We start from the raw sequence: 27,425 nt of genomic DNA on the forward strand, positions 1-27,425 counted from the left end.
ACATTCTAGGTAAGCTGTCCACCAGCTGGACTACAGATCCTGCCACCTTTTTTCTTATTTTCCCTATTTCAGTGCCATCCAGCACAGAGCTTTGCACATGTAAAAATGTATTTATTACCACGTTTATGTGTTAGTCAGGGCTTGCACAGGTGAGCATGCCAGAGCGGATGTCATGACATCCATGTAGAGGTTAAAAGACAGCTTTCAGGAGTTGGGTTTCTCTTTGCATTATGGGTTCTGGAGCTCAAACTCACACCATCAGGCTTGCACGGCGAGCACTTGTACCTGCTGAGCCATCCCCCAGCCCCACCCCACACCCTGTGCGTACCAAGAGGTCAGAGTTCTAGCTCAGATCTGTTCCCCAAGAGCCTTTTCCCCGCCCAATCCCATTTGCCCTGGTCTCAGGGAGACAGTATTAGAGGCTGGAAGGTTTACCAAGTGGGAGGTTCGTCTGTCAGCAGTGGGGGAGTCTGTCATCCACACAGGGGTGAGACTTTGAGGCAACTGCTTTTGGGCTGCCCATGCTCCATATTTAGCCCATCACTCATGCTCTGTGAAGGAGCCTGAGAAGCTCCTTGGTCCCAGGCTTTGGAACCTGCTTTGGTTTGTCACTGGGGTCCTGTGGGCGGGGAGCAGCTGACTGGATCTCCTCAGGGAAAGGCTCCCGCAACAACCACCGCACTGGGACATCACCCTTGTCCATTTCCCAGTGTCCAGGCTCCGGGAGGGCGCAGACCTGTGCCCTCCCCTCCCTTGCACTCCCTGCACACAGCTGGGGCCCACGCCTGTATTGTGGGAAGCAGTTCCACTTAAGACCAGGGCAAATAGGATTAACAGGAAAGGGCTCTGGGGGAAACAGAGCTGGGCTTGAACTCCTGCCTCTTGGTGCTCTCAGGGTCACTATGGGTCACACTGTACTCTCGTAGCTTCCATTTTTTCATCTGTGAAGTGGGGACAATGTGTCTCTCCTATGGACTGGTATAAAGATTGAGGCTATATATAAAAAACCCACCCATCTCCCTAATTTTTTTTGTAATTTTTATCTTACATATGGGTATTTTCCCTGCATGCATACCTGCACCACATGTGTGCCAAGTACCCTCAGATTCAGAAGAGAGCATCACAGATTTCCCTGCAACTGCAGCTACGCATGATTGTGAGTCACCATATGAGTGCTAGGAAGTGAACCTGGGTCCTCTGCAAGAGCAGCCAGTGCTCTAACTACTGGGCTATTTCTCCAGCACCCACTTATTTATTTGATTGGCTGAGGTTTTTTTTTTAGTATTGGATTGGATGTATTGGGGTTTTGGGGGGGTGCAGGCAGGTGGATCTCTGTGAGTTTGAGGCCAGCCTTGTCTACAAAGAACGTTCAAGGACAGCCAGGGCTGCATGGAGAAACCCTGTCTGAGTGGGAGGGGGGAGAAAAAAGGGGCCTCACAGCCTGGTGGTGGCGGCATATACCTTTAATCCCAACATTCAGGAAGCAGAGGCAGGTGGATCTCTGATTTTGAGGCCAGCCTGATCTATAAAGAAAGCTTTAGGATAGCCAGGGACACACAGAGAAACCATGTCTTGAAAAACCTAAAAGAAAGAAGAAAGAAACAAAGAAAGCAGAAAGGGTCTTGCTGTGTATCCCTGGCTAGTCTAGACCTCACAGACACCCTCCTGCCTCTGTCTCCCATTTGTTTTTTGTTTTTTCTAGACAGGGTTTCTCTGTGTAGCCTTGGCCATTCTGCATTTACTTTGTAGACCAGGCTGGCCTCAAACTCACAGCGATCCACCTGCCTCTGCCTCCCAAGTGCTGGGATTACAGATGTGCACCACCACAAACAGGCTTTGTTTTTTGTTTTTTAAAAGAAGTCTGGGAGGCAGAGGCAGAAGGATCTCTGTGAGTTTGAGGCTAGCCTGGTCTACAAAGTGAGTCCAGGACAGCCAAGGCTATTACATAGAGAAACCTTCTTGCCCCCCCCCAAAAAAAAAGAGAGAGAAAAATGAAGAGGAGGAGGAAGAGGAGGAAGAAGAGGAGGAGGAGGAGGAGGAGGAGGAGGAGAAGAACTCATCTCTTGTAGCCCAGGCTAGCCTCCAACTCCCTATGTGGCTGAGGATGACCTCAGTGCCTGATTTCCCCCTAGCTCCAGCTCTGAGTGCTGGAATCAGATTTCATTTGCACAGCATTGCAGAGTTGGTTGAACTGTTGGTGTATGTTTTGAGACCTAAGGTTTAAGTTAACTCCTGCATGGGGAATTGAATCCCACCCCTCTAAACAAACACTCTGGAGTGGCTTTGGTTCCAGAACTTTCCTGGGAAGCTGCTCAGCCCCTTCCCAGGTAAGTTCCGAGTAGCTGAGTCGGACCTCTGCCCACCTACTGCCTGTCTCTCAGCAACAGCACTGCTTGCACACACATTTTTGAAATGGTGGACTCCTTGGGCTTCTGAGTGTTGTTCACTTTTGCTTGTTTTGTTGTTCTTGGGGTTTGTTTGTTTTTTTTTTGTTTGTTTGTTTGTTTTTTGTTTTTTTGTTTTTTGTTTTTTGTTTTTTGAGACATACATCCTCTGACTCCGTTTTCTAAATGCTGGGGTTCAGAGCGAGACTACCACACCTACTTTCTTTACCCCATTCTTACACCTGAGCACGCACCAAGGATGTTCTCTAAGCAGCAGTTTCTCTGGTCAGACTCCACAGAAGCCCTTGGCTCAGCTGAGACCAGGTGCCCACCACAGCCTGCTACAATGAGGCTTCAGAGCCAGGACCAGCAGCTCTGCCACAGCCTGGGCCACCTGAGGCCCGTGCCAACTATTAGGATCCATTTTCAGAACTTGACCGCTGAATAGCAAAGCAGAGGAGGGCATCCTGGATCAGGTGTGGGTGCGGAGTGATGGGGACCTACCCTATGCCCTGTTTCCTCTAGTGGAGGCGGCTGCATTCTCAGGCTGCCGTGGCCCTGCCGCGGTTAATCTCCCAGTGGCCTGAGATACAGCGAGACCTCCTTACAAGCTCTAACCCCTCTAGTGCTTTCTGTATTTTTCTGGGATTTCTATTCCTCTTACGACACTGTGCCAGGAAGGCTGATTTTTCTAGATCCAAAGAGTGTCTTGTTTTTGAGACAGGGTCTCCTATCTCCCAGGCTGCCCTCAGCTCTCTGTGTAGCTAAAAATGAGCCTGAAATTCTGGTCTTCCTAGCTCTTTCTGTTTTGTTTTGTTTTGTGACAGGGTTTCTCTGTGTAGCTTTGGCTGTCCTGGACTCACCTTGTAGACCAGGCTGGCCTCGAACTCACAGAGATGTACCTACATCTGCTTCTCAGAGCGCTAGGATTACAGGCGTGCGCCACCACATCTGGCTGTCCTAACTCTATGTTCTAAGTGAGGAGATCACAGCCTGTGCCACCATGCTTGGTTTGTGCAGATTTATTTATTATGTATACAGTGATCTGCCCGCATGTAACACCTGCAGGCCAGAAGAGGGAACCAGATGTCATTGTAGATGGTTGTGAGCCACCATGTGGTTGCTGGGAATTGAACTCAGGACCTTTAGAAGAGCAGGCAGTGCTCTTAACCTCTGAGCCATCTCTCCAGCCCCATCCTGATTTATTTTTAAACATTTGTACAAAATGCTGTCATTTTCCTGAGGGCTGAGGGGGCATTTCCTGTGAGAACTGAGTTTTCAGAGGCTGGAGTCTGACGTGCCTGTCACCTGAGCTGACTCGTGCAGTCTCAAAATCAAAACACAAGACTTCTGCATGTTAGTCAAATGGTTTTTCTCTTCTCAAGCGAGCTTAATTTTCCCTCCTCCTGTGTTCTCATTACAGGGGATCAGCTGTTGCAAAAATCATTGGCAATAACGTGAAGAACCTGCAGAAGTTTGCCTCCACAGTTAAGATGTGGGTCTTCGAAGAGACGGTGAATGGGAGGAAGCTGACAGACATCATCAACAACGACCACGAAAACGTGAAATATCTCCCCGGACACAAGCTGCCAGAAAATGTCGTAAGACTTGCTGGGGTCTGGGGTGGGGGGTGAAATTTGGTTCATTCTCCAGGCTGTGATTCTCTGGGTGGCCTGGATGTGGCAAAGTGACCGCCACTTTCCCACGTGTCTCTATTGTTGCTGATTGGCTCTGGTTCTCTTAGATTCAGGTTGGTTTGTTCTCTGAGGCATGGTCTGTGTTTCTTCTATGGAAACTATTGTTACTATCTCTTAAAAATGTGTGTGAGAGAGAGAGATGGAGACAGAGACAGAGAATGGATTTCTCGGAGCTGGAATTACAGGAAGTTGTGATCTGCCCAGTGTCGATGCTAGGAACCGAACTCTGGCCCTCTTGGGAGAGCGGCAAGCTCTCTTAACCACCTAGCCACCCCTCCCACCCTCACTACTACTGTCTCTTACAAGGACAACAACCATATTGGATTAGAGCCCTCCCCACTGACTGTTTTGTTGGTTAATTTGATATTCTTTTGAGTCTTTAGGTCTTCCCTCTTCCCCCAAGACAGAGCTGCATGCATGTAGCCCAGGCTGGCCTCAAGCACACATGACGCTGAACTTCCAGCTCTCCTGCTTTCACTACAGCGTTTAGGCCATGCAGTGTGAGACTCGAACCCAGGACCTCACACCTGCTTCCTGGGGCAGGGGAGTTAGGAGGCTAAGATAGGGTCTGTGAGACCCAGGCTGCCTCCGTCCCCTCTGAGGGCCACATGCCTCACTGCCATGCTCCTTTCTTTGTGCTGGTCACAGGGACTTGCTCCCTCCATCTGCCCCATGCCTGTAACTCGGGCTTTCTGCTTCTGACTGTCTGGGTACCCAGAGTACCTACTGTGGTGCTTTCCCTTTTTGAGCCATTATCTCCCTCAGTTGCCCAGGCAGGCCTTGAACTTGTGATCCTCCTCCCTCAGGCCCTTGAGGAGCTGAGGTTATAAATCTGTGCCCTGGGGCCAGGCAGCTTAATGTCGGGGAATATGAATCTGCCAGGTGGCTCTAAGAAGCAAGAGCCTGTGCCCGCCAGGGGAAGCACCTGCCACCATCATGTCAGCTGGGCCTCCCCACTGACCACCTCCTCCCAGGCTGCACGCAGACAGGAGGAGAAGCCCACAGGCACTCAGGGCTCTGTGGATGCCTCAGGCCTTGCACATTTGCCCTCTGGAGTGGTCACTTATGTGACCTCCGTTCTGGAGAGTGTCCCGGGGGGCCATCTATACCTAGGGGAACCCCAAGGTCACAACACATGGACGGCCCTCCCTCCCCGAGCTTCTATAATTACCTAAAGAAGGAGATGCAGACACAGGATTGACTGCTATTTATTTTTTACTGCTTATTTTAACTAAATTTCCTTTTAATTGAAAGTTTGAGGTTTTGGTTTGGTTTTAGTTTTGGTTTTTTAGATAGGGTTTGCTTGTTTGTTTGTTTGTTTGTTTGTTTGTTTTTCAAGACAGGGCTTCTCTGTGTAACAGCCCTGGCTGTCCTAGACTCAATTCGTAGACCAGGCTGGCCTCAAACTCACAGAGATCCACCTGCCTCTACTTCCCGAGTGCTAGCATTAAAGGAGTGCGCCACCACACCCAGCCCTTAATTAAAATCGTTAAATAAGATTTTATGTGTGGCTGTTTCGCCTGTGTCTGCACCACATGCATGCCTGGGCCAGGGGAGGTCTGAGGAGGGCCATGAGCCCCTGGAACTTTAGTTATAGTCGTGAGCCACTGTGTGGGTGCTGGGAATCGAACCCTGGTCCTCTGCAAGAGCAGCAGAAACTTTTAGCTGCTGAACCATCTCTCGAGCACCCTTTGACGCCATCCCATGTCCCGTTCCAGGGTGGCCTGTATTTGGTACATAGCTAAGGATGACGGAACTCCTGATCTTCCTGCCTCCACCTCCCCATCCAGCCACCCACCCCCCCTCCACCCCCCATTTGTGGTTCTGGGGTTCTAACTCAGGGTTTCATGCATGCTGAGAAGGCTCTCTATGAACTGAGACTCATTCCCAGGCCAGCATGGCCGTGCATGTCTGTCAGTGCGGCTGTGTCTACTCTGCATGGGTCCTAAACCGCTGCCACCACCCCTGCCCGAGGCCCCCACTCAGGAGCCTCCTGTGGCAGTGACCACCATTTCTGACTACTGTATCCACCTCTGGCTCACGAAAAGCCGGCAGGTTTGAGTGTGTGGTTTCCCTTGACCTGAAAGTAGAGGACACTGATTACTTCCTGTCCTTGCAAGAGCAGTGGTCAATCTGGCTTTCTTTTGTTTGTTTGTTTGTTTTTTCAAGACAGGGTCTCTCTGTGTAGTCTTGGCTGTCCTGGACTCATTTTGTAGACCAGGCTGGCCTCGAACTCACAGTGATCCGCCTGCCTCTGCCTCTGAGTGCTGGGATTAAAGGTGTGCACCGCCGCCGCCGACACCACCACCACCACCGGCCAGTCTGGCTTTCTTGCTCTTCACCAGGAGCTCACATTTGGGGTGAGGGCTCTTCTGTGGCACTCTGGGTTCAGCTGGCCCCAATGTGACACGGGAGCCACTCACTGATTACTTCTTTGATTACTTCTCATTGTCTCCCTCATCTTTGCCTGCTGAGCTCTGCCAGGCTTTTTAAAACATCGTTCTCCTTAAGGTCAAAATCTGCACGTCTGCACGTGAGTGGGCTTTTGGTTTGGTTTTTTGGCCTCTTGAGAAAGCCTTGTGTAGGCCAGGCTTTCCTCCAGCGTGCTGTGTAGGCCAGGCTGTCCTCCAGCGTGCTGTGTAGGCCAGGCTGTCCTCCAGCGTGCTGTGTAGGCCAGGCTGTCCTCCAGCGTGCTGTGTAGGCCAGGCTGTCCTCCAGCGTGCTGTGTAGGCCAGGCTGTCCTCCAGCGTGCTGTGTGGCCAAGATAGCCTTGGATTCCTGAGCCTTCTGCCTAAGCATCTTGGTGTCCTGGATTAAAGAGAGGCTGCCAGAGGGAGGCGGAAGGAGAGGCTGGGCTACATAGTGACTTTCGGGGCAGCCTGGGTAATGAAGGGAAATCCTGGTTCAAAGAGCAGTAATAAGAACAACAGGGCTGGTGAGATGGCTCAGTGGCTTCATGCCTCTGTACCCAAGCCTCATGACCTGAGTTCCATCTCCAGGACCAACACAGAGGAGAGAGCGAGCTGACCTCTGACCTCCACATGCATGCCCCAGCACAGACACACACACACACACACACCATAATAAATAAATAAAATGAAGATATAATTTTTACAAATTAACAATAATTAACTAAAAGGCCATGTCAGGATCCTTTTCCTAGAAAGAATGGGGGTGGGGTGGCGGTACCTCATGGCAGTGTGCATTCTGAAGGGCGGGGTGTGGACTGGGTAGATTTCTGCAGTACCTCATGGCAGTGTGTGTTCTGAGGGGCCGGGGTGTGGACTGATGGGATTCCTGCAGCGTTTGTCTGTGTCCCTGCTTTGTTGCAGGTCGCTGTCCCGAGTCTCAGCGAGGCTGTGCAGGATGCAGACCTGCTGGTGTTCGTCATCCCTCACCAGTTCATTCACAAGATCTGTGATGAGATCACGGGCAGGGTGCCCAAGAAGGCCCTGGGCATCACCCTCATCAAGGTAACTATACGAGTGGGGCAGAGTAAAGGCAGGTCCAGGACCCTGGTTCCTGCAGAGCCGACTAAAGGCAGGTCCAGGACCCTGGTTCCTGCAGAGCAGACTAAAGGGCAGGTCCAGGACCCTGGTTCCTGCAGAGCAGACTAAAAGCAGGTCCAGGACCATGGTTCCTGCAGAGCAGACTAAAGGGCAGGTCCAGGACCCTGGTTACTCCAGGGCTGTGGGCAGCTGCATAGAGGCAGCAGCATAATGGAGCTGCTAGCGGACATCTCAGCAGATCACGGAGCAGAGACTGGAGTGCCCGCATCCGTCGGCTTGCTGCATCTTTATTTTGTCTTGTGTTTTGGTGCTGAGTCCATCGCCTTGTGCGTGCCTGGCAAGTACTCTAGCACTGAGATATAGTTCCAGCCCCCTTGTCCCCTTTTTGTTGTTGTTGTTGTTGTTGTGTTTTATTGTTGTTATTTTTCAAGCTTGTAGACCAGGCTGGCCTCCAACTCTCAGAGATCCACCTGCCTCTGCCTCCAGAGTGCTGGGATTAAAGGTGTGCACCACCACTGCCTGGCTGTTTTTAGTTTAGTTTTTTTTTTTTTTTTGAAACAGGGTTTCATTCCATTCTTTTGTGTGTGTTTGGTAGGGACAGTCTCACTGTGTAGCCCAGGCTGACTTCCAGCTTTCTATGTGGCCAAGGCTGGCCTTGAACTCAGTGCCCTCCTCCTGGCTCGGCTGGATCACAGGTGTGAGTCACAGGTGTGAGTCACCGTGCCTCTGATTTGCTGGTCCCTCCTGACTCCTCTGAACCCTTCCAGGGCATAGACGAGGGCCCTGAGGGCCTGAAGCTCATCTCCGACATCATCAGAGAGAAGATGGGAATCGACATCAGTGTGCTGATGGGGGCCAACATTGCCAGTGAGGTGGCTGCGGAGAAGTTCTGTGAGACAACCATCGGTGAGGCTGCGGAGGGCCCGGCCAGTGCTGGCTGCTGAGCCGGTACCACTCCTGCGTGTTCCCCAGCCCCCACGTGGCTCTTCCCTGTTCCGGTGCTCAGGGCCTCACATGTGCCACACACGCGCTCTACCTATGAACTCAGGCCTGTGATCTCAGTATCCTAACAGGTAGAGGAGGCAGGAGAATTAGGAGTTCAAGGCCAGCCTTGGCTACATAGAAAGCTGGAAGTCAGGGCTTGCTGACCAACCAGCCTAGCCAATCAGTGAGCTGGAGCGGCTGGAGATGGCTCAGCACCGGTGCTCTGGTTAGAAGAGTCAAGTTTAATTCCCAACATCTACATGGAGGTTCAGAAATGCCTGTAAGTTCAGTTCCAGGGAATCCAGTGCCCTATTCTGGCCTCTGTGCGCACGAGGTACATACATGGCACACATACAGACATGTAGGCAAAACACCCATACACGTTTATAAATAAAGCAAATAGGCACTAGAGAGAGCGCTCGGTGGTTAAGGGCAATGACTGCTTTTCCAAGAAGACCCGAGTTCAATTCCCAGCACCCACATGACAGCTCACAACCGTCTATAACTCCGAGAGCTGACACCCTCACACAGACATACAGGCAGGCTAAGCACCAATGCACATAAATAAAAAATAAAAATAAAAATTTTAAGTAAAGCAAATACATCTTAAAAACATAATACTGTGAGCTGGCACGCGCCTTTAATCCCAGCACTTGGGAGGCAGAGGCAGGTGGATCACTATGAGGCCAGGCTGGTCTACAAAGTGAGCCCAGGACAGCCAGGGCTACACAAAGAAACCTTGTCTCGAAGAACCAAATAAATAAATAACAACAACAACAACAATAATAATGTGGAGAATTACTGAGGAAGATGCCCAATACTGACTTCTGGTCTCCACTCCTTTAAAGATGAATTGTATCTCTATATATGTGGCATGCACGTAATGCAGCTGCCCCTAGAAGCCAGAGGTGAAGGAGGCCCCTGGAGCTGGATTGAGGGGCAGTTGTAAACCACCTGATGTGGGTGCTGGGAGTTAAATTCAGGGCCTCAGTAAGTGTTCAGCCACTGGGCTGCGTCCCCGCTTGCAGGTCTCTGGATTGCTGACACTAAGGACCACCCCACATAAAGTCAGGAGTGAACTCTATGGAGGGGAAAATCTGCATAATTAGAGCAGCGATGGAAATGTTGTCAGGATGTGTGCTGCTGCCCCCTTGTGGTGAACATGCCTTTCGTGCTCCTGATTTTACAAAACCAGTGTTTACAAAACCCTGCAAGGGCCACACACCCTAGATACCTAATGTTGTTCCTGACATATAGGTGATCTGAAAAATAATATGGGATGGGGGCGGGGGCACAAGAGAGTGGCCACCTCCACACACACAGGTAAACACCTTGCACAGACAAAACACATACAATCACACTCACATTCACATTCACACATTCTGGTTTTTTGAGGCATGGTTTCTCTGTGTGTATCCCTGTTCTGGACTCGCTCTGTAGACCAGGCTAGCCTCGAACTCACAGGGATCCACCTGCCTCTGCCTCCTGAGTGCTGTGTGTGCCACCAAGGCTGTTTTCTTTCTGATTCTTACTTAACTTTGCAGCCATCCTGGAGGGCCCAGTATTTTTTTTCTCAGGAGGAAGCTGGGGGAGGTTAAATCAGAGATCTACAAACTTGGTCTCTATCCAAATCACCTAGGGAACCTCAAAACCCAGCTGCACTCCAGGGCTGTGCTTTACTAGATCTGGGCCTTGGCCTGGTTAGTGGTGTTTTTAAAGCTCCCGGGGGTGGTGGCATGTGCTGACAAGCCTGGCAACAGCTGGCCTCCCACCTGGAGACAGGCAGAGCCTGGGGCTAGAGTCCTCTGGGGCTTTCTGGGGCTTTCTGGGGCTTGCTGCTGCCTTGTGGCCAGGATTTACCTAGAAAGCCTTAAAGTCCTGAGTTTAGAACGTGGGGAGAGATTTGCCTAACTCGCCTGCATCCCACCAGCCAGAGCAGATTTCACACCAGGCATTATGGGTAAGGTTTGGCTTTGGTTTGTTTTCTCTTTGTTGCTATTGTTGTGTTTGGTATTTCTGAAATCAGTTTCCCCATGTAGCCCAGGCTAACCTGGAGCTCGTGGCTCTTGCCTCACAGAGCCTAGGGTTACATGCAACATATACACCACCAGGATTGATTTCTGATGCTTTGGCTTATTTCATTTTTTGTGGCAATGTCTCACTGTATAGTGTTGACCGCCCTCAAACTCACACAAGTCCATCCACCTCGGCCTCCAGACTACAGGGAGTCAAGGCACGTCAGCACAGACTGATTCTACTGTTTAATCAAAGTGTCTAAAACACACAAAAAAGAATAGACATAGTTGAGTTTATGAAAGCCAAGGAGCACAGCCCAGCCTTCTGCAGAGGAGGTGACACGGCCACGGCCAAGACAAGTCCTCCAACTGCATGCCTGTCCCACAGCACTTATGACAACCGACTCTAAAGCACAGTAGAGCTTACATTCCATTTTGAGAAGAACTTTTCATGTTTACTAAGTTAAAGATGTTTCTGGTATTATGAAATGATTGAATTTTCTTTTTTTTCAAAATTAATTATTATTGTGTAGGGTGGGTACTTGCATCAAGCATACACAGGGAGGTCAGAGGTCAGCTCTGTAGCTGGTTCTCTCCTTCCAATTTTTTTTTGGGGGGGGAGGCAGGTTTCAAGACAGGGTCTCTCTGTGTAGCCTTGGCTGTCCTGGACTCGCTTTGTAGACCAGGCTGACCTTGAACTCACAGCGATCTGCCCGCCTCTGCCTCCTGAGTGCTGGGATTAAAGGCGTGCGCCACCACACCCAGCTCTCCTTCCACCTTTACGTGGGTTCTGCAGATGGAACTCAAGTCACCTGGCTTTTTGTTTTTGTTTTCCAAGATACAGTTTCTCTGTTCTAGCCCTGGCTGTCCTGAAACTCACTCTGTAGACCAGGCTGGCCTCAAACTCACAGACATCCGCCTGCCTCTGGGATTAAAGATGTGCACCACCGCCGCCTGGCTTAAGTCCCCTGACTTTTACAACAGTCGCCTCTACCCACCTCACCACCTCGCCAGCCCTTGGTTGTTTCTGATTTCTGAGACAGGGTGTCATGTGCTGTAGCCAGGCCTTGAGCTCCTGGAACTCTCTGCCTGAACCTCCCAAGTGCTAGGCAAGGTCCATCTTTACTTCCTCTTTCTGCTATCCGAACTGAGGTTTACCCTAAAAGCCACACCTGTGTCAGGTTCTGCAAGATGAATTTATCCGATTAGACTTAGTGTGGAGGGTAGGGGTTTTACAAACCCAAATTCTCTTGGTCTATCTTTAGCCCCTTTATAGTCATGTGTTAACCACCTGTGTGTCTGCCCTAACACCCTGTGACTACCAAGTAAAGTCTTTTGAGATGCATCAACTTCACAGACCACTGGCATCTACCAGCCCAGAAGCTAAGGATGTCACCACAGGGCACTCAAGACCTGTAACAGCTTTTCCCACTGTTGTGAGCAACCAGTGCATCTGTTCTCTGCTTTGAGTCCTGACCTTCTGGAACTATAAAAGGCTCAGGAGACTACAGCGTGGTGGGGCACGGTATCTGGGGTAGCCGGATCTGTGTTCCTCTCATCTGAAACTCATTCACTTCACAGTGAGAGCTGTGGTTTTGTGTCCAGGGCTGCTAGGTGCCCCTCAACCCCCAACCCTGTGTGTGTAGGTGTGTGTGTGTGTGTGTGTGTGTGTGTGTGTGTGTGTGTGTGTGTGCAGAGTCCATGTTACTATTGTAATAAAAGCAGACACTGGGGACGTCACTAATATCCACCCTTCTAACCCTCCTCACACAAGGAGAGGTCACTAAACCCGCTCTCCTAACCCTCCTCACACAAGGAGAGGTCACTAAACCCGCTCTCCTAACCCTCCTCACACAGGGGACGTCACTAAACCCGCTCTCCTAACCCTCCTCACACAGGGGACGTCACTAAACCCGCTCTCCTAACCCTCCTCACACAGGGGACGTCACTAAACCCGCTCTCCTAACCCTCCTCACACAGGGGACGTCACTAAACCCGCTCTCCTAACCCTCCTCACACAGGGGACGTCACTAAACCCGCTCTCCTAACCCTCCTACAGGCAGCAAAGTAATGCAGAACGGCCTTCTCTTCAAAGAACTGCTGCAGACGCCCAACTTCCGAATCACCGTGGTAGACGATGCCGACACTGTGGAGCTCTGCGGTGCTCTTAAGGTAAAGTCAGCCTTGGGATCCCACGCAGGGGCAGAGGTGCTCGGGCTGGGCCAGTCAGTGTTAGCCGTCTAAGGTGAAGGGCGGGCTCTGTGTTTTGATTGGTGTTCGCCTGTGGGTACCAAGCTAGCTGGCCCACAGCCTTCCAGGGGTTCTGCATTCTTCACCCTGCCAGTTTACAGCTGTGTCTGGTTTTACCTGGGTTCTGAGGTTTAAATTCAGGTGGTCAGGTTTGCCTGACAAATGCCTCTCCCCTGAGCCGTCTATCTCCCCAGCCATGCTCCGTGCTCTAGCCACAGGTTCCTGTGAAAAAGAGCAAGCCTTGTCCTAAGCTTCCTCGTTTTCCTCATTCGTACATGGGGGGAGGGGGGAGCCTAGTCTTAGTACTTTTATTTTTATTTATTTATTTATTTATTTTTTTTTTTTGGTTTTTCGAGACAGGGTCTCTCTGTAGCCTTGGCTGTCCTGGACTCACTTTGTAGACCAGGCTGGCCTCGAACTCACAGCGATCCGCCCGCCTCTGCCTCCCGAGTGCTGGGATTAAAGGCGTGCGCCACCACGCCCAGCTCGTACTTTTATTTTTATAAGTATCAGTGAGTTGTAATTTTTTTAAACTGCTTTAGATTATTTGTGTGTGTGCACGTGCATGTTTTGCTTGCCTAGAGAGGTCAGAGGAGGGTGTCGGCCCTCCTGGACCTGGAGTTAGGTGCTTGTGAGTTGTCATGTGGGCGCTGGGAACTGAAGCCAGGCCCTGTGCTAGATAGAGTAACCGCTGCTCTAAAGCGCTGAGCCATCATCTCTTTAGCCCCAAAGTGTAGGCGTTTTTTTTTCCCCTGAAAATTTGCTATTTATTTATAAGGTTTCATTCTCACTTGTGTGTGTGTCAGTATGAGTACAGGGCTCATGTGTGCAGATGCTCACAGAAGCCAGATGAAGGCACTGGATCCCTCAGAGCTAGAGTTCCAGGTGGTTGTGAGCCACCTGACATGGGTGCTGGGAATCGAACTCCGGTCCTTTGGAAGAACAGCAAGTGCTCTTAACCACTGAGCAACCTCTCCAGTCCCCATTTTACCTGTGTGTGTGTGTGTGTGTGTGTGTGTGTGTGTGTGTGTGTGTGTTTGTCTGTGTACCACACACATATAGTGCCCTCGTGGCCAGAAGAGGACATTGGTTGCCTTGGAATTGGAGTACAGAAGGCTGTGAGCTGCTTCCTGTGGGCTGGGACTGGACCCCAGGTCCTCTGCAGAAGCAGCCAGTGCTCTGAACCCTGCCTGTGTCTCCAGCCCCAACCCCTTGTTCTCGGAGGTGCAGGCCTGGCAGCCCTTGTGTTTGGCTTCTCTGTGTCTGACCATTTTCCCTCCTCACCCAGATGTTATCTTGAGTGAGAATTTGTTTCCTCTCACTCCCTTCTACTGGTTTCTTATTGTTTTTCACTTGGAAGAGTTGTCTCCTGCTGACAAGAGGGTTTTTTTTTTTCAAAGAATAGTTTATCTTTGTTCCCTAGAGTGAAAAGAAGCAGTTTCGACTGGCCGGTGACCAGGGATTGTCAGGAGACAAAAAAAATCACAACAAATTTAATTACTTGGTCAATCGGCCTCTAACCCCAAGTGTGCAGGAGGCAACTTGCATCTGCCAAGGAGAACTCTGTCCTGTCAGCAGAGCAGGTCTGAGGATTCTGTGCAGTGAAAAACAAGGAAACAGAGCAATGGAGAAAAAACTGAATCAGGTTATTGAAAGGCTTGCTCAGCACGCAGGAAGTCCTGGATTCGATCCCAGCACCACATATACCAGACAAGATGGAGGCCACCTGTAAGTCAGGCCTGGGCAGGTGGCACAGGAGGATCGTAAGTTCAAGGGCATCCTTGGCTAGTAGGGAGTTGGAAGCCAGCCTCCCTTCCCCCTTGACCTCTCTACGTAAATACCTGTTTAAACCAAAACCGCTTGTGCAGTTGGAACAGCTGGAAGCGCACCAGGCGGCTGGCATCCAGCTGCCGGTTTCCAGGGAGACTTGCCAAGGTGAGCGTGGAAGCTGGAAGAAGAACGTCTACCCCCCTCTCAGGAAGTCTACATCCTTTTTTCTAGTCAGGATTTAAAACTACTTTTTTAAAAAATGAACACTGCGCAGTCACACAATACAATGCACGTTTAGAGACTTGGAACCAGCTAAAGACTTGGTCGGCCAGGCAATGTGCATCCGCTTGTGTGCGTGTTTGGGGGGAGCGCTTTTCCAGTTATGTGCCGGCAGGCCTCTTTTCCACGCTCATGGAGGCACTGCCTTTCCTGGCTTGAGTTTGGTGAGATGTTTATGGCTGTATAGTCGTCTATTAAACTAATGACCACTCAACAGCTGGGGACACCAGGACCGCCTAGTTGCTCAGCGTTAGCCATATGCTACACAACGCTGTTTTTAAGTGACTGGATATTTTGGGTAACCAGTGGGGAGATGATGTGAAATCTCACTCAGAACAAAAGGTGCTGGGTGAGAGGATTCTAGATGGATGGTTCTAGAAAGCATCTGTTAATGAGAGAGTGTGCTCCTGGCAGGGCACCTGTGGTTGCATTTGTGTGTGTTTCAGGACAGGAAGTGAGAGAGGTGAGTGGAGGTGGAAGGGGACCCGGGTCCCTTGCTATCCTTCCCTGGGGCTGTCCATACTGTGCCCTAGACTGGAGATGTCAGAAACTGAGAAACAGGGACTTTTCACTGTTAGTTGAGTCAGGCTATAGCATCCCGTCCCACACATAAGGAGATAAGAGTCCAAAGTAAATGATCTGAGTGTCCTTTCTCTGTCCCCACCTCTGCCTCACAGTCCTGCGTGGGTGCTCTTCCCCTTTGACAGAAGGGCCAAGGCCCAGACTCTCATACTAGAAAACTAGTGATACTCTGACGCTGCTGGGCCAGCTTGCCACTGGTGACACCAGCCCATGTGGCTTGGCTGTGACCTCATTACAGGACAGCTGGGGCTCTAGACACAGAACAGAGTAAGAAAAACAACAGAGGCCTTCGGCAGAGGTGTTGGCTTTCTTTTTATTCCATTAACACTCAAGAACTTACGTTAGTGTTTGAAGATTTCAGTTGGAATCTAATTTGTGTATCTCCTGTGAACGAACACGTTTGCGATGTGTTTACAGGCGTGCGCGCCTGAGCACATATGGACACATGGAGTCCTAAGGTCGCTATCAGGTGTCTTCTCCAAGCCTTCTGGGAAGCGTCCCTCACGGAGCCTCAGTCTGCCTAGCCTGGCTGGCCTAGGAGCTCCAGGGGTCGGTCCACTTATCCCATCCCCAAATATCTGCTTTTTCCTGAGTGTTGTTTGTGTTCGCGCTGCAGGCACTTTAGCCACTGAGCCATCGCCCCAGGACTCTCGTACTTCTTTTTAACATGTTACACACACACACACACACACACACACACACAAACCACACACACACCACCTAAAAATACAAATAGGAGCACTGTAAGCCTAGCACTCGGGAGGCAGAGGCAGGCGGATCTCTGTGAGTTTGAGGCCAGCCTGGTCTACAAAGTGAGTCTAGGACAACCAAGGCTATGCAGAGAAACCCTGTCTTGGAAAAAAACAAAAAACAAAAAAAACCAAATAGGATTAGTTTATACTGCCAAATGTAGCCATAAGCACAGGTGAAGATGACTATGCTGAGACTGCACCACCAAAAGTGTCCACAGGCCACTTCCAAGCATCTTTATTTATTCACTTTGTTTTGTTTTGTTTTTGAGACAGGGTGTCTCTATGTAGCCCTGGTTTCCCTGGACTCTGCTTTGTAGACCAGGCTGGCCTCGAACTCACGGAGATACACCTGCCTCTGCCTTCCAAGTGCTGGGATTAAAGGTGTGCGCCACCACACCCGGCCTATTTAGTCACTTTTAAGACACTGTCTTGACTGGCTGTGTAACCTTGACTGGCTGGAACTCCATATGGACCTTCCCAGTGTAGGGATTAAAGGCAGCTGCCACCACACCCAGCACTACCCTCTTTTCATTTTTAGGTGTTTGGTTGCTTACCCATAGCCTTGTCTGTACACCACATGTGCAGTGGAGTTATAGACAGTTGTGAGCCACCATATGGGTGCTGGAAACTGAACCCAGGCCTTCTGGAAGGACAGCCAATGAATGCTCCTAACCACTGAGCCTCCCTCCCTCACCTTGAACTTTGACCTCCTGACTCCACTGGGATTGGAGGTATGCAGACCATGCCTGGGTCATGATGGGGTTGAACCACAGGGCTTTACACATGCTAGGCAAGTATCCTATGAGCAGGTCTACGCCCCAGCTCCAGCTCTGTCATCTGTGGGAGAGTAAGAGCAGAAATGAGCCCTGTCCACCTGGCCTAAGGCACCACTGAAGAAACTGCCACTCGGGTGGAGGGCTGCTCCTGGGCCCTGCTCCAACCTGGGACCTGGGGAAGGTTTTAACACACCTGTCTTCTGAAAACCATGGTATGTTTAGCATAGAGCAGATTTGCGTGAGCAGAGGGGATAATGAAAACTTTGGTAGTTGAGCAGTCTGTTGAAGTACGGTCAAACAAGTGCCAGCTGGGTGGGGTCCAGGGTCCTGTTAGAAGTGGCCTGCACAAGCGCCCCTGGTGGGGAAGTCAGTGACTCCTGGAAGCTTTGAGGCAGTCCAGACCCCAAGGCCCCGCTGCCGCCGCCGGGGAAGAGCTGGGCCAGAGCGTGAGGTCTGCTCAGGCTGCCCTGCTTAGCCAGTTGACAGAGAACTCCTGCCAAGTCTTTGCAGTTGAGCGTGCCAGCTCTTCCAGTGAGAAAGCTCTTGCTTGGACTCTGAGGGGGCCTCTCTGTGTCTTTGGCTCGCTGGGCCTGCAGGCATGGTGTGTCTCCTGGCAAGCGGCTTGCTGTGTGCCTGGCTTCCTCACCCTTCACTGAGCATAATAAAGGTGCCACCGTGTGAGAATCTTGTGAGGAGCAAATGTATTTTATTCTTAGTTTTTGCAACAGGGCCTTGTACTTGCACTGTAGCTAAGGTGAGCTGTTGCTATTGGTGTTGCCCCGCCCCCACCTGCCCTTTGACTCTCTGAGAAGCCATGGAGGCATGTTCCTATGACACGGAATTGCAGGGGAGTGAGGAAGCCTCTCCAACCTAAAAGGAAAGAGGACAAGTGTCCTAGGCTTTGGAATAAGTGACCCATGGGGCATACATCATGTCTGAGGGTGGGCCCTCAGGGGTGAGTCTCCTCTCAGCCAGGGCATAGGAATATAAGACCAAGGCACAGATTTGTGACTGCAGAGGACCTGGTGTGGCCCCACCTTCATCTGCAGGAACCTCTGCAGCAGGAAAGAGCCTGCCTCCACCCCCACTCAGTGTAGAGGAATGTTAATTCAGAACATGGCTGTTCAGGCAAGAGGTCACATCCAAAGACTTTCTAGGTCTATGTGATCCAGTTGGAATACCAACAGGCCTTTAATCCAGGAGTCAGAGGCAAACAGATCTGAGTTCAAGGCCAGCCTGGTATAGAGCAAGTATCAGGTAAAGAGAAGCTTAGCTCCAGGCATCGTGATACATGCCTTTAATCCCAAACGAAGGTGAAGTTAGTTTGTAGAAGGAAGCACCCATGTTTGAAAGTGATGTCTAATTGAGTGGCAGAGAAGGTGACGAATTATAGATTTGACAGAACAGGATACGCCCAACTCATGAGAAGTGAGAGGAAAGGGAAGCTACTTTAGGGGCAATTTGCAGAGAGAGGAGGTGGTTATAGCAGGACAGTGATAGAGAGACGGGCTGCAGAGAGAGAACTCAGGTAAAGATGGAACGAGCCAGACAATGAGAAGCCAGAAGATTAGAGCAGATTGTTGAGTTAGTTTGGGACCAAGTAGAGCAACTCCAGGCACAGAGAGAAGACAGATTAAGTAAGTCAGCTGGGAGAAGAGTTTGAGCCAGAACAGCTGAGCTGAACCAGCCAGCCCAGAGCTCAGAAAGAACAAGTAAGGGTGAGCTCAATAAGCAGTAAGTCTCAGAGGCTGAAAACATTCTAGGCCTAGGTTAGATTTCATGGAGGCTAGAAGCTTCCAGGACTAGGCCTAGGTTAGCAGATGGAGGCACTAAACCTCCCAGACAACAGCTGAGCCAGAGAATAAAAGTTCCTTGTACAATTCCGTCACACATACTTCCTAGGATTGGTTTATCATGTCACCATTTAGAATGACTGACACAGACACAGTCCAGGAAACAGCCGAGAGGTTCAAACAGTCCCCACTAAGTCTCAGAGAGCTGTTAGCCTGCTCATCCAAGCTGGACCTTGCAGTAGCTTAGTAGCCACGAGGGGCCACTGCACTGGATGGAACAGATACGGCACACACCAAGGCGGCTCAGCTTAGTGCCCTGAGCGTGGGTCTAACCTTGGCCTTCCTAGACTCTTTAGTCAAGTTCCCTGACACAGGCCAAGCTGCATGCAGAATGTGGCACCTTGTCTTGGTGAGCCCACAGTTCAGGCAGCATCCTGGGAGGTCAAGTCCATCAAGACATAGCCTCCAGAAGAATCAGGTGGGCTGCTGGACCTCCAGAAAGAAGGGGGCTGTCATTTGCACACACATTTTATTGTCCCAGTTTTGACTGGCAAGCATTTTCTGCAAGGACTAGATAGAAAGTGCTTTAGGTCTCTAGTCCACGGAGATTGTCTCATCCTTCCGTCTGCCATCAGGTGGTGGTGTGGACAGGCTCCCTTAGAGCATGCTGACAAACAGGCCCTGGGTTGGTATCCTCTATGCCAGATTAGCCCCTGTGGAAGGGGAGCCCCATATCTAATTTGCCTGTGCACAGTGAGCAGATGCAATACAATACAAAGAGTGGCTATCCCATGAATATTCATTTGGAGATATTTAAATAAACTAAATGGCTGGAACTGTAGTTGCATGTGGCCCAGCAAGCGAGCTCCTAGAGCATACCCAAGAGAACTGGCCACATGTGGTCACCAACGGACAGGAACCAGGTGCTCACAGTGACACATTAGCTGCTATCTATATTCCCGTTTACCCTTTTTCCTGTCAGTTTGCATTGCGGTGGGTTTCAGTTTGAAGGCTTTTTTGGGGAGCAGGGGGAATTCGAGACAGGGTTTCTCTGTGTAGCCTTGGCTGTCCTGGACTCACTTTGTAGACCAGGCTGGCCTCGAACTCACAGAGATCCACCTGCTTCTGCCTCCTTGAGTGCTGGTACTATAGGTGTGCACCACCACACCTGGCTTGGGGCTTTCTCAAAAGCATGGATTCTTTTAGATCAAACTCATATCCCTGTGTTTGTTTGTAAAGCAAGCACTGTGCTGGTGGAGTGCTTGTTTGAGGCAGGGTATGTAGCTCTGACTGGACTGGAACTCACTGTGTAAAGTGGGCTGGCCTCAGAATTGCAGCAATCCACCTGCCTCTGCCTCCTGAATTCTGTGACTAAAGTGGTGGGGCACCAAGCCCAGCCTAGCACTCAGCTTTGGTTTAAAAAACAAAATAAAACATAAACCTTAAAAGACAAACTAGTTTGTCCAGAGCGAATACACCTGAGGACTGCTGTCAGCTGGTGCTCCACACACTCACCCCCACGTCCCACACTGATCCACATCTGGTCCTTTGACCATAGTGGCCCCTGCTTTGTGTTCTCTGCAGAACATTGTTGCCGTGGGAGCCGGCTTCTGCGATGGCCTCCGCTGTGGGGACAACACCAAGGCAGCTGTCATCCGCCTCGGCCTCATGGAAATGATCGCCTTCGCCAAGATCTTTTGTAAGGGTCAGGTGTCCACGGCCACCTTCCTGGAGAGCTGCGGGGTAGCTGACCTCATCACCACCTGCTATGGAGGGCGGAACCGCAAGGTGGCAGAGGCCTTCGCCAGGACGGGGAAGGTACCCTGAAACCCAACCTGCTCCACCTAGTCCTGAGACCCCCCACCCCCACCCCACCCCCGCCCCCAGCCACAGGAAAAGAGGCCTGTTCCCGCAGAGATTTCCTGTAACATTGGCACCTGTTCTGTATGCCCTGACTGGGCTCACCTGACTGCTCTGGCCCTTAAATGCCATTATCTTTTCTTTCTTTCTTTCTTTCTTTCTTTCTTTCTTTCTTTCCTTCCTTCCTTCCTTCCTTCTTCCTTCCTTCCTTCCTTCCTTCCTTCCTTCCTTCTTTCTTCCTTCCTTCCTTTCTTCCTTCCTATGGGCATACAAAGTAACAGGCTTGTGACAGCATTTCTATAATGTTTCATTTAGGTTGCTCCTCCCTCGATCCCTCTGCCTCTCAACTCCCCTCTCCCACCCCCCCCACTCCCCCCCCCACTGTGCCCTTCTACCGCTGGAATCCCCCCTCCTATCTGTGCTCTCCCCCTTTTCCCCTTTCTAGTCTCTAGCCTCTGCCCGCCCCACTTCAACACAGATACACAGATATAAAAACTAGACAGTAGGAGGCTCAGCCACACAAACATGAAGACCTCAGACTGGATCACCAGCACCCACATAAAAAGCCGGCTGCATATTGCCAGTCAGTCAGTGGTGGCGCACGCCTTTAATTCCAGCTCTTGGGAGGCAGAGACAGACGGATCTCTGCAGGTTCGAGGCCAGCCTAGTCTACAAAGCGTGTCTAGGACAACCAGGGCTGTTACACAAAGAAACCCTGTCTCAAAAACAAAACAAAAAGCTGGGTGCAGCCATGTGAACCTGTAAAGTCAGTGCTGGAGGTGCCCTGGGGCTTCCTGCTCGGCAAGCCCGGCTAAGTTGATGAGCTCCAGGTTCAGAGAGGAAGGTGGGAAGTAGCTGAGAAGACACACAACATCAACTTATGGCCTATGCACACACGCACACACACACACACACACACACACACACACACTTAGGACAACTTATGCACTGTTTGTCTTTCTGAGCCCGGGTGACCTCATTTTAATGTAACACTTTCTGTTCCCATTTGTCTGCGAATTTCCTGGTTTCATCTTTCCTTATGAAATGTCCTTGTCTTCCCCTGACTAGAGACATGGCAGCTCAGCTCTCTGCTCTGCCTCTCTTGAGAGGAACAATTCTAAGCGGATGCTTTCTCTACCCTTTGCTTCTCAGACCATCGAAGAGCTGGAGAAGGAGCTGCTCAATGGGCAGAAGCTTCAGGGACCTCAGACCTCTGCTGAGGTGTACCGCATCCTCAACCAGAAGGGGCTGCTGGACAAGTGAGTCCCCTCCCGTGTGGGATGCCCATCCTCAGAGAGCGTGGGCAGACTGCCGTGCGTGCGGGATGCCCGTCCTCAGAGAGCGTGGGCGGACTGCCGTGCGTGCGGGATGCCCGTCCTCGGAGAGCGTGGGCGGACTGCCGTGCGTGCGGGATGCCCGTCCTCGGAGAGCGTGGGCGGACTGCCGTGCGTGCGGGATGCCCGTCCTCGGAGAGCGTGGGCGGACTGCCGTGCGTGCGGGATGCCCGTCCTCGGAGAGCGTGGGCGGACTGCCGTGCGTGCGGGATGCCCGTCCACGGAGAGCGTGGGCGGACTGCCGTGTGTGCGGGATGCCCGTCCTCAGAGAGCGTGGGCGGATGAGGGCGGCCAGCCAGTTTACCTAGGATGTGACCAGATCTGCTTAGATCTTTATGTGATGTGAATATATCGGGTGGGAAATCTCTATGTACACAAAACCAATTTCAATTTCATTGAGAAGGGCTTAATTCTATAGATAAAGTATGGTATGGAGTGTGAAATGTAGTCAAGTATGCGCGGCCTTTTCACATTGAGACATGACATTGTCATCTACAAGGTTCACACTTGAGAACCATGTAGTTAAGTAGCAAAAAAAAAAAAAACCTACAAAAAGTCTTAATATTTTAAGTCGGTTTATAATTTTTAAAAATTATTTATTTATTTGCATTGGTGTTTTGCCTGCATGTGTCTGTGAGAGGGTGTTGCATCCTCTGGAACTGGAGTTGTAGTTACAGACAGTTGTGAGATACTGTGTGGGTGCCCGGAATTGAACTCAGGACCTCTGGAAGAGTAGCAAGTGCTCTTAACCACTGAGCCATCTCTCCAGCCCCCAGTTTATAATTTCTTGTGTAGGGCTACATTCATAGCCATGCTAAGGGGCTGTAGACACACCTACTAGGTTGTAGTTTGTTCTACAGGAGTGACCTTTGGGGTTGGTTTGGTTTTGAAACAGGGTCTCGCAACACAGCCCTGGTTGGCCTGACACTCAAGGCTGTCCTTGAGCTTACAGAAATCTGCCTGCTTTTCCCTCCCAACTGCTGGGACTTAAACTCTGTGCCACCACACCCAGCTACCTTTAGGTTTTATGAAGCGATATTATCATGAGCTGAGTGTGGTGGCTCATGCCTGAAATTCCCAGCATTGGGGAAATTGAGGCTAGCTTAGGCTACAAAGAGAGTTCCCAGTCAGCCTTAGCTACAGACCATGTGTTTTAAAAGGGTGGGGGGAGTGAGATAGGCGTGGTGGTGCATGCCTATAACCTTAGCACTGAGACAGGCCAAGGCAGGAGGACCAGGAATCCACTGTCAGCATCTGAAGCTAGCCTAAGAGGAGAGAAAGGTCTCTTCGGCCCACAGTTTTTGGCGCCGTTGCTTTGGGCTTGGGATGCTGCAGTACATCACTGCAGATGCTGTGCTTCACCACAGCGCATAGCAGAGGAGGTCTGTTTATGGTGCTCAGGAATCAGAGAGCCAAGAAGGCTCCCAGCATCTCATTCAATGGACCAGACTCCCAAAGGCCTCACTTCTTCTCCCCAGGTCCTATGTCCTCAAGGTTCCAGCACCTTCCAGTAGTGCTAAAAAGCAAGGATCAATCCCTTAGAACATGGTGGGGTACACTTAAGCCCAGAGCACAGTGGCATGTACCCTTAGCCACCCCCTAATTCTAGAGGGGGAACCTAGGGCTGGACCTCTTCCAGAGGTCCTAAGTTCAATTCCCAGCAACCACATGGTGGCTCACAACCATCTGTAAAGTGATCTGATGCCCTCTTCTGGCCTGCAGGTGTACATATGCAGACAGAGCACTGTATACATAATAATAAAGAAAGAAATCTTTTAAAAATACACCATAAAGAGAGGGGGGGACCTAGCTGCCAGAGACTGGAGAGAGGCAGATGGCTACAGTGGCTTTCCCAGCCATGATTACTCTAGTACAGGTGCTGGCCCCTCCACTCAGGAAGCCGCATGCAGGGGCCATGAGACCCTTTTTCACACAAAAAGCAGACCAGGCATGGTGGCTCACACCTTTAATGCCAATATTGCGGAAGTCAGGAGCAGGAGTCTCTGTAAGTAGTGAGCTTCAGGACAGCCATGGCTACAATAATGAGACCCTGTCTGAAATAGCTAAGCAGACTGAAGGGTGGGAAGGTTCCAACACCTGAGGCTGCCTTCTGGCCTCTGCACGCACATGTACACAGTACCCGCAGGTACATGTGGCACTGCTCAGACATGCGTGTGAGCAAGTAGGAAGTCCTTATGAGCCAGCCATCAACTGCACTGGGTGTCAGGATCCTAGTGCCGCCCTGAGCCTTTCTCAGGGTGAGCCTTTAACCACAAAAACTACATCCTGGGTTGACACACCTCAGTTAGCAAGAACAATTAGCCAGAAATGCAACTACAGAAGCAAAAAGGCAAGGTTAGTGCACTTGAGGACTTTCCCAGAACTATGGACTTTGAAGGATTAGGCCTTTGTTCTGGTTGGCCGGTGATGCTGCCTGTATCCTGGTTAGAAGGCCTGAATGGCACTTCCATCCTGGCATAGTTGTCCTGTGGTCTGGGGACCTGTTACCACACACACACACACACACACACACACACACACACACACACACACACTCCCAGAGGTAAAGTGCGCAGCCTAACGTGTTCTTCCCCTTCCCACGCCTCTAGGTTTCCTCTCTTCACAGCGGTGTATCAGATCTGCTATGAAGGCAAGCCTGTCACACAGATGCTGTCCTGCCTGCAAAGCCACCCAGAGCACATCTGAAGGGAATCCGGCAGCCATCGGGGATCAGCCAGAAAACCAGGGCTTGGCGGTGAAAATGATCCTTGCTGAACTGCGCTCCGATCCCCAACACATACAGATTGTTACGGCTTGGTTTCTGTGCCGGGAGAGGCGCTTCCCTGGATAAGATGTGTTGGATAACAGCTACGCACATACACATGAGTGAGTGTGAGTGAGTGTGTGTCTGTGTGTGTGTATATATACAGGTGTGTACCTTTATCGTTCTGTGGCTGTTTCTCTGAACCCAAATCAGGTGTCTATTTTAATGATCACATATTAAATTCCCCTGCAGGGCAGCTTATGAGATTAGAACTAACTCAGCTGAACTTTATGGATGTGACTCCTCTATATGCAAGTGAAGGGAAAAAAGGTTTTTTCCCCCTATGAAACAATTGTCCAGCACAATTGACCACCACACTTTGCTTTTAAACAGCATCTCCCGAGCCAGTGGGACGAGCTTCTCCTTGGGCTGATCGCTTACCAATCAATCGGTGTTTTAACTAGATAATCCACTTACACGTTTTCTTCTTGATAAAGACCCCACATTTCCTGCCTCTTTCCTCTTCAGTAGCTGCTAGGATGGGTTTTTATAGAGACTCAGCAATGGCAGAGGAAGGAGACATCCCTGCAGTGGCTTCCTTCAGGGGACAGACACTTCGACTTGCCCTTTGCTAGATGGGACTTTTTTGCCCAGTGTCTCTTAAAGGGGCCACTGTCACTCCCCATGTAAGAAGCCGTAGCTGTACTGGTCACCCAGGGATGTGGACAGGAGCCTAGCTCACATCCCTCCATCCCTCCAGCATGAGTCCGGCTAGGATGTCACCAGGCCTCTCTGACCTCCAGCTCACTGTTTGTAGGAGTGATATGTGCAGCCTTTCCTGGGGCCACAGGAGGGCTTCCTGCCTTGGGGATTTGTGTGTCAAAGAGTCTCCAGGAAAGTCACCACTCCAAGTGATGTCCCCAATCCAGCAGGGTTCCTAAGCCTTGAGAATGTCCCCTGTGTTTCAACATGCCTTCTATGAGTTTCTGATGCTCACTACAGTGGCATGAGAGCACTTGCTTTAGCATAGCCTTTGTTGAACAATGTTGTATAGGGGACAAGAGGCCTGTGGTCTTCTGCCTATGCCAGGTGGACCCTCACATGGCCAGGTGAGTTTGGGAAAGGTGCCTCCGCACACTTCCCTTAAAGGGGTATCCTGGATGCTCAGAACTTCACTGGAACTCCTAAGCTGACAAGTCCCAAATACATTAGACTATGAGAGACTTTAAAAACAAACAAACAAAAAAAAAAAACAGACTATTAGACAAAATTTCTAGAGAATCCTGCTGTAGAATGAAATCACCCTCATTCTCCACAAGAAATCAGCGTCCCTAACTACCTGTGAGAGTCTGTTCTATGCAGCCTGGGTTGGCCTTGAACTTGTCGCCTACTTCTTGCCTGTCTCCTGAGTAGCTGGGACTGCCATACCCAACTGGGATTGCAGTTTCCGAACTTTCTGAATCTTTGAGGAAGCGTCAGGTGTCACGTACAGACAAGCAGATGTCAACCTCACTGATGCGCACACTATATGGAGTGAATGCTTCGGATTCTAGGGTTACAATGGGAATGATACCTTTATTTAACAGTCGAGCATCCCACGAGAGTGGGAAGAGTGCATGAATGTCATACAGTCATGTGCTTTTAGCTTGTGAGATTTTCCACTTCCTCTCCCTCATGCTCGGTTTGGTATACACCGCCCCTCTCTACACCCCTTATACAACTGAAAATGATTGTAAAATAAATTTTTATGGGAATTTTTAAAAACTACCCCAAAAGACTTTGGGAGCGCTGTAAAGCCTAAAAGCCTATGGAAACGCACAGCCAGCTAAAAACTTCAGTTTCGTAATGATGTCAGGTTTTTTTTTTCTCCTTGTCTTCTGATAAATCTTTTTAAAAATTTGTACATATGTAACGAAGAGTTACTTTTTAAGGTATCCAAAGGGCTGTAAGCTACTGTGGCGTCTACAAAGTAGGACGGTGAGGAGCTAACACCTGTGTTTTGCATCCTCATTGACGCCCACCCTCTCTGGACTTGCACTTCTGGGTCCCTCATTCCTTCCCTGAGCTGACGTGCTCATCGTAATCCACACATGATGGAAAGGCGCTCTGAGAGCCAGAGGCTTTCCTCTGTGAGTTATCTATTTTTTGTAACCACCTGCTGGTTGATGTTTCCTACGAGCTGTGGCAATAGGATCAGAGGCACCTAGATTAGACACTCCATCTGTGAATGTAAAACTAAACTCTTGCCTTGCTACTCCCTTCCCCACCACAGTTTGGGATGCATCTGTGTCTGGAATCCACCGGTGGGCTGGACCTGAGCCTGCCTGCTGGTGTTTTAACAGCTGGCCTCAGGAGGGCGCTGTGGTGAGAAGGGCTGGACCTGAGCCTGCCTGCTGGTGTTTAACAGCAGCTGGCCTCAGGAGGGCGCTGTGGTGAGAAGGGCTGGACCTGAGCCTGCCTGCTGGTGTTTTAACAGCTGGCCTCAGGAGGGCGCTGTGGTGAGAAGGGCTGGACCTGAGCCTGCCTGCTGGTGTTTTAACAGCTGGCCTCAGGAGGGTGCTGTGGTGAGAAGGGTTTCTCTGCCTCTTGCTTCCGTGTGTACTGTATTTGTTTACAGACTGAAGGTGGATGTGTAATTTAAAGGCTTGGTTTAATAAACACAACCTCTCAAACCCA

The 27,425-nt window shown here is 50.5% G+C and overlaps 1 protein-coding gene across 1 annotated transcript in view; it reads left to right on the forward strand.

Annotated features, from left to right (window-relative positions):
* GPD1L (glycerol-3-phosphate dehydrogenase 1 like) overlaps nt 1-27,425 on the forward strand; it is a 40,017-nt gene extending 12,592 nt beyond the window's left edge. The window contains exons 2-8 of the mRNA XM_084754549.1: nt 3,808-3,985; nt 7,414-7,554; nt 8,358-8,496; nt 12,649-12,761; nt 20,376-20,609; nt 21,804-21,910; nt 24,595-27,425. Of these exons, the coding sequence (XP_084610675.1) occupies nt 3,808-3,985; nt 7,414-7,554; nt 8,358-8,496; nt 12,649-12,761; nt 20,376-20,609; nt 21,804-21,910; nt 24,595-24,691 (1,009 nt within the window). The 3' untranslated portion in view covers nt 24,692-27,425. The remainder of the gene's footprint in view (nt 1-3,807; nt 3,986-7,413; nt 7,555-8,357; nt 8,497-12,648; nt 12,762-20,375; nt 20,610-21,803; nt 21,911-24,594) is intronic.

Source organism: Acomys minous, assembly GCF_964271855.1.
Source record: "Acomys minous genome assembly, chromosome: 13".
In the NCBI taxonomy this organism is placed as follows: Eukaryota; Metazoa; Chordata; class Mammalia; order Rodentia; family Muridae; genus Acomys; species Acomys minous.